The sequence below is a fragment of the Poecilia latipinna genome, unplaced genomic scaffold (assembly GCF_001443285.1).
Source record: "Poecilia latipinna isolate Pla-1442-1.1 unplaced genomic scaffold, P_latipinna-1.0 Scaffold158, whole genome shotgun sequence".
Lineage (NCBI taxonomy): Eukaryota > Metazoa > Chordata > Actinopteri > Cyprinodontiformes > Poeciliidae > Poecilia > Poecilia latipinna.
In genome coordinates, this window is record NW_015112774.1 from 453,625 (window position 1) to 464,967 (window position 11,343).

At 42.5% G+C, this 11,343-nt stretch overlaps 1 protein-coding gene across 3 annotated transcripts; it reads right to left on the minus strand.

Moving 5' to 3' along the window:
- Positions 1 to 3,300: 3,300 nt before the first annotated feature.
- On the minus strand, positions 3,301 to 7,846 carry kcns2 (potassium voltage-gated channel modifier subfamily S member 2). 3 transcript variants are annotated; one of them, XM_015029620.1, is made up of 2 exons: positions 6,902 to 7,846; positions 3,301 to 6,861 (listed from the first exon to the last, which is right to left on the minus strand). In XM_015029620.1, the coding sequence occupies exons 1-2, from the start codon at positions 6,992 to 6,994 to the stop codon at positions 5,383 to 5,385; spliced, it is 1,572 nt and encodes a 523-aa protein (XP_014885106.1). In that variant the 5' UTR covers positions 6,995 to 7,846; the 3' UTR covers positions 3,301 to 5,382. The 3 variants fall into 3 exon arrangements, with proteins under 3 accessions (XP_014885106.1, XP_014885107.1, XP_014885105.1); XM_015029621.1 differs by having other exon boundaries at positions 3,301 to 6,824; positions 7,192 to 7,845; XM_015029619.1 differs by having other exon boundaries at positions 3,301 to 6,885; positions 6,926 to 7,845.
- Positions 7,847 to 11,343: the final 3,497 nt, after the last annotated feature.

Here is an 11,343-nt window from a genome sequence, read left to right on the forward strand (position 1 = left end):
AGCTGGGTATAGATGAAGATTAGTGGCGAAAAAAAAGCAAAACCTGGGGCAGCAAATGAGCTTCATATGAGCTGTAATAGTTTAAAAGTTATAGTTTGGTGTATTTAAAAACGTCAACCATGGGTTTTATTTAAATTTTTCTGCTCCTGGTCTGGAATCTATCTAGTTTTCTCTGCATTACCTGCGTTCTGTGTTGGTATGAGATTCACGTGTGATAATTAGCGACGCCGTGATCTCTGTGACGACTATTTCTGGAGATGAAACACGGTGGGAAGATATCAAAAAAAAAAAAGTGCCAGGGAGAGAAATAGACGAGGCCGTTGAAAGGATCCAATCTTCCCACTCTGTTTAAAGTGAAGGCATGGCAGCAGATGGTAATGTGCAACAACACGGAACGCCTGCTTAGTAACAGAGTTTAAATCACCAATACAGAGCAGACTGGAGATGACGCCTGTGCTGCCAGCTTTAATAAGTTCCCCATTAGACACACTGTCTGCTGCGTTTGTGTAAAGTACTTTCACACACACACACACACACACACACACACACACACACACACGCGCGCGCGCGCGCGCGCGTGCGCATACACACAGTAGGACAGAAAAAATACTGCTTAGTTTATTCCCCATCCACCCTCTGTTAATAATTATGCTTTTCTTCCCACATTTTTAGGATTGTTTTTGTGCTGCTTCTGCTTGTCTTTGTTCACACCTAATGAAAAATAAACCACATAAACTTACGTTGAACTTCTATAGGACGCCTCTGTTTCAGCAACAGGCACTTCATCAGAACGTTCTTCTGCGCTTTGATAATTACCCATGAATATCAAGCGCACCTCTGAAACCTTTGATGAACACACGTGAGGGATTACAGATTAAAGGAGCTTAACTGATGTTGCTCTCTCTTTTCTTTCCATGCGTGATGAACTTTAATTTAAGGGTGGATGATTGTGATCATACCAGGGGAAGATGAATATTCTGCCCGTCGTGTCGTGGCTTTAGCTGGAGTCTGTGGTGAAATGAGTTTAGGAAGACCTGCCTTTCTTTTACACATCAAATACCTGAGTGATTTTTAATACTAAAAGCAACCACATTGCCTTCAGTCTCTGTAAAAGTGTGCTTCATCACACCTCCACATTTTTACAAATAAGATGATAAAATACATTTTCATTGTGCCAGTGCTGGCAATTGGACATTTAAATCATCCGATTGTTTGAAAAAACAGAGAGAGGAGCAGGAGGGGAGGGGGATGTTGAATGTTGTTCACCCAGGCCACCAACAGCCTAGGACCGCCCCTGCACATACACACTTAGAAATTGTAAGAATATTTGGACCTAAGTGACAACACACAAAAATCTGTCATTTCTACCTCATTTTTCTTCTATGTGAGACTGAAAATGGACACACATTGTTTCTCTGCCCTGATTTGGTGAAATGTCGCCGGTCGTCACTGTGAACTCGTTTACAATCAATAACTGAGTTTCTGAGGCGGTCCGGCTCTGCAGCAGTGCGGTGGATTTTCTCCCAGGAGGGAAATCTTTAAAGGTTTAGAAGTAAACAAACGGAGGCAGATTTAATTGGACTCTAAGGGAAAATCCTAATTGAGGCGAGCTCACCGGAAACGTGTGGAAAACATTCTTGGAACGCCGTCATTTTCTCATTAGGACTGAAGAAGAGCTCAGGATGACCTTCGAAGTAAAATGAAAGAGAAAATTGCTGTTGTGCTTTGTTTTTCTGTGATTATTTAAACCTAACTGTAATATTATGTTGTGTTCTTTCAAGCCTGACGTCTTTTTTTTCTTTCATGAAGATTTGTGTTTGCAAATTGAGACTGCAAAAAACTGTTTTACATGAGGGGAAAAAAATTAACAGGTTTCAATGAACTTATTAAAGATGAGAGAACAGCAGATAAATGTTTGTTCCAGAATCTGCAGCATTAATCAGAAGATTTTTCTTGTAGCGTCAGTAGATTATATTTTAAACTCACATGCTCTGTAACGTAGCAGTAAGTCTCGATGGGAAGTCAGTGAAGCTAACCCAGGTTAAATTATGAAATGCCAAAAGAAAAAAAATATTGACTCTTTTTAGTGCTGCAAGCTACTTGTAGAAATTGCCTCTTTATCCTTTAAACTGAAATCAATGCCAGTTAGTCAGCGCTTTGTTGAATATTGAGAGCAGCTGCTGTAGGAACTCCTGGTAGGGCTGCAATGAACCAGAACCAGAACTTCATTCTCTTTCAGATGAAAGAGAATGAAGTATAGGAAATAAGCAAATATTTCCCATCCAGCTTAAAACTGGAAATAAATGATTATTTTTTTTAGATCTGATATTTAGATCTAAAAATTACAATCTTTAGACAAAAGAGTAACTTAAACTATTCAACTATTCAGTCATGTGTTCTTCTTGCAGCTGCTACTCAGAACTGACTACATAAACAGACAAAATCATATCCTATAGATACATATAATCAAGGTAGAAATCAACTGTCCCTGTGTTTGTTGTTAATTAGACTCCTATTTTAAGGTTTGTGTCATACATACAGAGGACTGCATGCATTTCTTGAAAATTTTGCAATAATAAAGTTTGTGAAGAAGTACCAGAGTGGTCAGAATTCAATATTGAGGATTATTGATTATTTTGAATTTTGTGAAAAAGTTGCCCATATATTCTGCTTTCTGGGTTTTATTAAAATGATTTGTGAGTTTCATCAAAGTTTTCTGTCAATAACTCAACACAAATAGACCTGTAATGATTCTGAGTCAAACTCTGGCCAACCCAGCTCCAAATCTGTCCCAGTCTGAATGTCAGATGATCAAATTGATTTATGTTGCTTTTCTGATTAAATCAAACCAAAGAAACAGAAGCAAAGTTTACTTTTCTTTTTCCTTTTTTTGTGAAATCCTGCAATGTAGTCCTAAAGTTCACTGCCCATATTGTCTTTTTTTTACAGCTAAAAAATAACAGTTTTTTATCACATCTTTAATTCTGACGTAAAGTGGAATAACTTAAACAGTGGTAGCAGATTAATAGTTTTGCTGACGCAAAGTAAAAAGATAAAGCTCCAAAATAGCTTTTACGGACTCTAATGTAATGATGCAGCAAAAAATAAATAAATAAATAAATAAATCCTGGCAAATTCCCGCAAGAGGAATTTAATCAACATGTCACTTCTGAGCGGTTGCTGGTGTGGCTGTCAGTGTGTTGAAGACGCTGTCAGTCAGTCATCACTAAACACTTTTACATGTGTGACTGTAAAAGAAGGGAGCTGCTTCCTGCTCTGGACATTAATGAAACAGGGAAATGTAACAGGAGTTTTCTTTTAATTTGTTATTTCGTTTCGACCAAACATCTGAAGTACTGTTGCAACACCACATTTACACATCAAGTTACCTTCAACTGGAGAAACACCAGGGGGTTCATGTGGACATTTTCTTTTTTTTTCTTTTTTTATCGTCAGAACAAGTGCAGCTGAATGGTGGATAACAGTGTGACGCTGTGACACTGACGCCCACACGACCACTAAGACTGTAGACAACACAAACAGGGGTATCAGTTTTGGTGTGATCTGATTGGCCTACTTTGATGAAGAGGCCTTCAGGGGAAACTTTGAATCACTTCAACTGAGGCCCGGTGAAGATATGATCACTTGCAGTTTTTTTTTTTTTTTTTTTTTTTTTTTTTTCCAGTAGAATGATAGCAAACCACAGTGAGGTTTTAGGAAAGAAAAAAGTTCTCAGAGTGAAAGGTTAACAGCAGATCAGGCAGGAAGTTCTATTTTAAATTGTTTATCAATTTAAAACAACTTCAACTGAAAATTTCTATATGAACGTGGTGCAGCTGTGTATTATTTGCCTGCCCCTCCTTATACAGACTTTGAATTTCTTGATCTTGTTTTATTTTCAGCTGGGAACTCTGAAAAGAAAACAAACCTAAAACATCACCAGCTGAGCTTCCTTTACAAATGTGTGCAAACCTTTGTCTGTGTTCTGCTAATACAGAACCAGACAAATTTCACAATTGCTGAGTTTCAATTAAACTAGAAATGTTATTAAAATCACTCGTGAATAACTTTGCTCACATCTTTGTATTAGGTCACCTCAGGTCCATTAGTTAGGAAGTGAAGCAGGTCTGTGTCCAAGTCAAAAGCAGAGTTTGGAATGTTTGGAGGAGAAGTGTCGGTTCTAAACCCGGGGAAGACATTGTTGCTTCATAAAGGGCACAGAACAAAAGAATAAACCAAATAAAACAAAAATGGGGCCGTAATATAAGCCTAATCAAGTGAGAGTCAGAGAGCTATTTGCAGTTGAAAACTGTGACCTTATTCTAATGCAGCTGAAGCTGAAGCTGCAACACTTTCATTTTTAATTCACTGTTAAAGTAAAACTGTGAAAGTAGAAAATGAAATTCATTCAAGGGACCAGTTAGTCACCGTTTCCCTGTCAGTGCATGTGGTCATAAGAAATTGGTTTACTGTCTTTTGTTCTCATTTGGCCCCTGTCTGGAACCGCCTATGTCATCCATATTTTGCTATGGCTCAATATAGGTGATGAGCAAATGTCTGAGGAAGACCTGGTTCCTCAGATAACAGACAGATCTTGAGAATGCATCAGTGTTGTCAGGAACGGAGTTACAGATAAGGAGGCCAGTGGGAGGCTGTGTGCAGTGTGTGCTGCAGTGTGTGCTGCTTTCACGCACATAAACTAAATCACTGCAGTTTGTTTTCTTTGGAACAATCTCGCACAGATCGAGTGCACTGGTTTGTAAAAATTTGCTTTATTTGTCATATAATCATATATTTTTTAAGCCTGTGTTTAAGAGTATTCATTGCCATATCCCACTTTTATGCACTTCACATCTGTGCTGCAAAATGCCAAGTTGTGATCATGCTGTGTTTGATTATTTAACATGGAGAAAATATTACAGCTTCTCTCTCTTCTCTAAGTACCAAAGTGAAAACCGTAATACTCATTCCCAGCTCTGCTTTCGGAGACAGACTGAATGCAGAAAAACAAAAAGCGACGAAACAGTGTTGATTTTCAAAGACATGAACATTTTGAGGGTCGAGTTATTTTTGAAATAGTAAAACGTGACTTCCTGTCAGCCTTCAGTGGCTCTGAGGATTTCCTTTTTTCCACAGACTCACTGTGACGTGACATCTTTCCACCACAATAGTTACTGTTCACTTCTTCACAGAACCCCACTTAAAACAAAACCGAGTTGCTCCTTTAGAAAGTGCACGTGATCTTTATATTGTCTCACCGGAACTGACACACACACACACACACACACACACACACACATTGATACGTTATTGCACTTAGCTACAGAGAGGCAACTCCTCCTCCAGCGGGTGTCAGCACCCCGGACAGCTCCGAGCCGAGCTTCACTGTAACGACTCATTCAGACTCTGTTCACTCGGAGAACTCCGGCTCATGTTCGACAAGCTGACCATGAGAGACTTCACCTTGTGCGCGTAGTAGTTCCTCAGGTTGACGGAGGGGACCTCCTTGATGCCCTCGTCGAAGTCGCAGCTTCTCATTGCGATCTCCAGCTGCTTCTGTCTCTTGTAGAAAAGGGAGAACTTGTTGAAGATGAGCGTGATCGGAAGCACAACGACCAGGATGCCGGCCAGGATGCAGGCCGAGGCGGTCAGTTTGCCCGGTATGGAGACGGGCACCACGTCTCCGTAGCCCACGGTGGTCATGCTGACGGTGGCCCACCACCAGCAGGCGGGGATGGTGGACAGGTCCTCGCTGTCCTCTTTCTCCACCGTGTAGGCCATGACGGAGAAGAACGACACGCCGACGGCCAGGTAGAGGAGCAGCAGGCCGACCTCCTTGTAGCTGTTCCTGAGGGTGGCCCCCAGGGACCGCAGGCCGGTGGAGTGGCGGGCCAGCTTCAGGATGCGGAAAATTCGCATGAGTCGCAGGACCTGCGCCACGCGGCCCAGGTTGGCGAGCGCCGGGCTGCTCTCCACCACCAGGTTGATGAGGAGCGTCAGGTAAAACGGCAGTATGGAGACCAGGTCTATGACGTTCAGCGGGTGGTCGAAGAAGTGCAGCAGGTCGGGGGCCACCGCGAACCGGGTCACAAGCTCCAGCGTGAACCATCCGATGCCGAAGTGCTCCACCGTCTCAAAGCGCGGGTCCTCCGTGGGTTCCCCCCTGCTGTCCAGCACGCTGAACTCGCTCATGCTGTTCATGCACATCGTGGCAATCGAGCCCAGCACCACCAGGATGGACAGGATGCTGATGATGCGGCTGGCCACGGAGTACCCGGGGTTGTCCAGCATCAACCAGACGCGCCTGCGCGCGCTCCCGAGCACCTGCTTGTCGAACTTGGTGGCGTCGTTGTAGAACTCCAGCAGCTCGTCGAATGACGACGTGGTGCTTCCCTCGTCGCTCCTGTCGTCCCAGTCGTCCCTGTCCTGGTCCATCTTCCTGCAGTGGTAGGCGCTGCTGCAGCAGGAGTCGATGAAGAACTCGTTGATGCCCCAGTACTCGATCTCCTGGCTGAAGGAGAAGATGCACAGCTCGGCCATGACGTGCAGTCGCCCCGTGTTGTAGAAGTTGAGCACGTACGGGAAGAGAGCGGGGTTCCTATCGAAGTAAAACTCTTTCTCCGCGTCGTCGTAGTCGTCGCACAGCTCCAGGATGGACTCCTTGGACTGGCACTGGAGGAGGCGCGCCAGCCTGGTCTCGGGGAAGCGGGAGAGCGTGTCCGACTGGAGACGCTTCTTGAAGCCGCCCACGTTGATGCGGATGCCCGCGTTGTCGTCCATGGGAGCCCCGGCGGTCGTGTCCCTAAGGACCTGACCCGTCATGCCTTTAAAGAGGGAAAGACACACACACTCACGCGCGCGTGCACACACACACACACACACACACACACACACACACACACACACACACACACACACACACACAGATGCGGGGCGCACAAAATGAAAGGATGAAAGGAAGAGACAAAGAGAGACAGTGGCAGACCAAACACATTGACGAAGAAGACACATTGGCAGACAAGAAGAAAGCATAAGTTAGTTCAACTGCCCGCAATGACAAGGCTTTGATGCTTTAATTAGCTGTTTCCATACTTAGATACCTAAACTAACGCATTGCTTTCCAAGCCTCTATTCCAAAAGACAAAGAAGAGCTGCTTGTTTCTGTAGCTTGTTCAAACAAAGAGAACTTACTTCAAACGGTCGATCAATTCACCGATTTCTCTGAAACACTCTTCATGTTTAGCGGCGGCTCATCGCAGTCAGAGGGCAACCTCTGGACCTTTGTCCTCCGAGCTCCGAACTGATTCCAGTTTCTACCGAACAGAAAGAGGGCGACACCGTTCCAGAGGATCCGCTGTTAAAGAGAGTGTTGCCTCCAGACAGAGAACACTATCTACTCCTTTAAGTGTCTGAATGCACCCGGAGGCTTTCTACTGCTGCTGCAGCCGTCGGCTCTCACATCCTTCATTCATAGGATGGGTGGGGGGGGGGGATTTGGGAGGGGCTTGCAGCGCCTCCACCTACAGGTAGGCTGTAGATTTATTTCTGTGAATTCTGGGAGCCAAAAAAGAAAAAAAGAAAGAGAAAAAGAACAGGACTGATACGCCCTGACAGCCGCTTCTGTTTGAGCAGTGGGGAATTCCTCTCTGTGTTCCTCTCTGGGTCTTCTTTCTATCTGTTGCTGCGCAGCAACACGTAGCCTCCTCTCTCTCCTTTTTTTCTTTCTCTCTCTGTCTCTTCCTCTCCTCTGCACCGCCCTCCCGATGTGATCTCAGCGTCATGGTGCTGAAGGGGCGAGGCGCGCAGCTCAGCCACGGTGCGCAGGGAATCACCAACTAACCCGCCGCGCGAAGCAGGCAGAGCGCCTGCCAGAGGTCATCAACCGAAAATAAAAGAGGTGGTTTTTAAAGTGTCCCCTCAAAAATTTTTGACTTTAATGCATCATTAATAAAACATTTAAGTTGCAAGGTTAGATAACTAAAACCAGCGAAATAACTTAAACTGAAATTGAGAAAGCATTTTTGGTTAACTGGAATAAACAAACAAATAAATAAATAAATAAATAAATGCAATAATTAATTGGGGAACTATATTGTGAGTTTATAAATCTAGCCAGGGCCGGTCCAAGCCTTTTTGGGGCCCTAACCATCTTTTTTTCTTTTACTAACATGTCAACACCAGATGATTTAGAATTCCTAAGCTACTCTATCTAATTATCATCATTTGTAATTAGCATATATTATACCAGTGCTATTACGACTATTTATTTTAAGCTTACACAAGAAATGAAGTAAAAAAATTAAAAAAATCATTTGGATTTTGAAATGCAGAGTAGTATTTAAGTGTGCAATTAAAAAAAAAAAACTAAGAGTAATATCAGCTGATAAACACTAAATTTAATAACTTATTTTTCCCCTACAGTGGCAGCAGCCAAAACAGGAATAGATTAAGTATTTTTTTTTTAAATACATAAATTGTTTTTCTATGTGCAATAGCATTTAGTTTGCAATGTTCAGTGTTGTTTAAAATATATCTATATTTGTCTATCATGCTAGTTTGGTGCTCTTGGGGGGCCCCTGGTGGCGTGGGGGCCCTTAGCAGCCACTTAGCTCGCATTGCCTTGTGCCGACCCTGAATCTAGCTAAAACAAATTGAAATTAATGGATATAATGTCCTTCGTTTTTGTATTTATGAATCTATTCATTAGCTTTTCGAACTGATGTGAAATCAGTTCCCCCCCCCCAACACACACACACACGCGCGTGCATACCCACACACACACGCAATTTATGTCAGCTCTTGGCAAATCACGGCACTTCATGCTTCTGTCTCACACACAGTGTGACACAGTGACAGTACAGCTGCAGCTTGTTGGTTACTTGGCAAATGATTAACACAGAATCATCTACATAGATTGTAGTTTGTAGTTGCAACTTACAAAAATGTGGAAAAGTTTAAAGAGAACAAATATTTCCCAAGGTACATTTCTGCTGCTAGTTGATTATCTCCCCCCCTCCTCAAACTCCATTTTCCAGGATGCATTAACCCATCATCACATTTACATTCAGGGTGTTTCAAGAACTGACCACACCAAGCTGTTCAGATTCTGCTTCGCAGTTCTTCCTTTAAAAACGTGGAAATTATTGAGTTGAAAAGAGAAGAAAGGAACATGTTCTCACCTCCACCGGATGCAGCTGCTATTCCAGCAGCAGCAGCATCATTAACAGCCTCTGTATGCTGAACACAAAGCCAGGGCTAAAGAGGTGGCCTTGCAGAGCGGCCTGGCTTTCATGGATCAAGGACTGAAGGTTTTCTCTTACACAGCTCGATGCGGCTCACACTGCAGACTGCTGCTGCTATTAAAAACGCCCCAACACAAACGGACACATGCGGAAGCTAGCATCAGGGAAAACAACGAAGCCAAGACACTTTTCCTAGAATTATTCACCTAGAAAGTGTCTTTGAAAAAGAAGTGTTGGAAGAATTGAATTTCCACAAAAAAATATATTCTACATATTCTACATAAATGCAGTTTCCTATGACCAACGTATGAGAGATGTTTGACCAGTCAGTCAAACAAGACAGAATGTGAGTTTCTAAAATTGTTAATCACTTTATTTAGTTGTTTTTTCCCCCCATTTTTATCAATAATAATAATAATAATAATAATAATAATAATAATTCAGATGCAGTAAAACTACCCAGAGATCACAGCTTTAGAGGTTCAGCTGTAGTTGCACCAAGCAGAGGAATTCATTTAGGCAAAGAACTTCCTAAATGTACCAAATTCCCCTCCAAGTGTGAACAGAATTTAATTATTGAACATGAATAATTACTTATTCTACCTCATCAAAAGCCTTTGTTTCATGATCAAGTGTATGTGTAGAACGCTACAAAATTGATCAAAGTACGACCCCACTTTTAACTCACTCCCTGGATTAAGACGGCAGTTCAGAATCTCATGTCCACAAGTTTATTCTGGACACAGAAGTCCAGAATAAACACAACCTCCATTCATGGGCTGGACTGAGGTGTTGGGTGGTTTTAGTTTGATGATGGCTTGAAAAGGTTTGCTCGAGCTACAATTCCGATTTTAGAATTATAGCTGGAACAAAACTAATAAAATTACCTGTAACAAATTACATTATTTTCTAGGTTTGTTCAAATAATTTTTTTTTCTTTCAGTGCATATTCCAGCTTCTAGTTTGTGGAAGGCGAGGCTCTTGAGTAGTTCTTAAACATCCTGACCAGTTTTTCTTTGACCCACTTTCATTCACACATATTCACAAACACTCGGTCTAAACTCTCAGGCGGCGCTCGTGAGAGAAGTTTGAGCGTCTAAAGGAAACAAACATTTTCAAACCAGGACAAACTTCTGAGGACATATAATAAAAGCCCACAGCAGTCCTCCTGCCCCCTCCACTCTTATCCGGATGGTGTCATTTACTGGCCATTTTCTTTAAGTCTTCAGGCCTTAGTTTCATTTGAGAATACATTAAGGATCATTGGAAGCAATTTTCTCCTGGCTGTATTTTGTTACAAGCTTGCTTGGAAACAAACATGAGTTGGAGGCTGTGCTGGAAGAGTTTAAGATCTTCCTTTTTTGCGATTTTTTTACTCCCAGGCAGCAAGTGCATTAATAATTCATAACGTTTCTTTTTCTCTCTCTCTCTGCACAATTGTAAGTTAACAAGAGCTTGTAAATGGCCCTAACAGATCGGAGCCCTGCAGCTGCAATCATTCTTCATCCTGGAAGCTGGGATGTGATCAGCTGCTTTGAGCATTCTTATCATGAAAGGCTGTGACAGAACTTCAACACACACTCTCATACACACACACACACACACACACACACACACGCACACACACGCACACACACACACACACACACAACTTATGCCTTTGAATTATTCTTATTTGTGTGACTTATTAGTTTGTAATCTTATATAAATGTCCTTTTTTGTCATTCAATATATTTTCCAGCAGGATTTTCACTCTCTTCAATGGCCTTCAGTTGTCAACATATAGAGAGCGAGTGGAAGTTATGTCTGCGTCTCCTCATGTAATTCAGGTGAACATAAATAGAGGCTGATGACATATTAACACACCTCCTCAGATGTCATTAGTGTGGGTGAAGAAGTTAACACACGCTATCAGGTCTTTGTCTGACTTATGTGTGTGTTTGTTTGTGACTGTTTGAGCCAACAGGCTGTGGCCTTCACTTTCTGCGCTCCGTGGAAACACGCTGCGTTTGATTCATTCCTCTCCCACATGGTTGAGATTAATGCGCCTCTTTGTGGAGGAGGAACTATTCCTCAAACCTCATTGCCAAAGTCTCTGTAG

Coding starts and splice junctions, on each gene's coding strand:
- kcns2 (XM_015029620.1), bottom strand. CDS start 6,994: ATGTGTTTGGTCTGCCACTGTCTCTCTTTGTCTCTTCCTTTCATCCTT. Junction 6,862..6,901: donor TGTGTGTGTGTGTGTGTGTG/TGTGTGTGTGTG, acceptor TGTGTGTGTGCA/CGCGCGCGTGAGTGTGTGTG.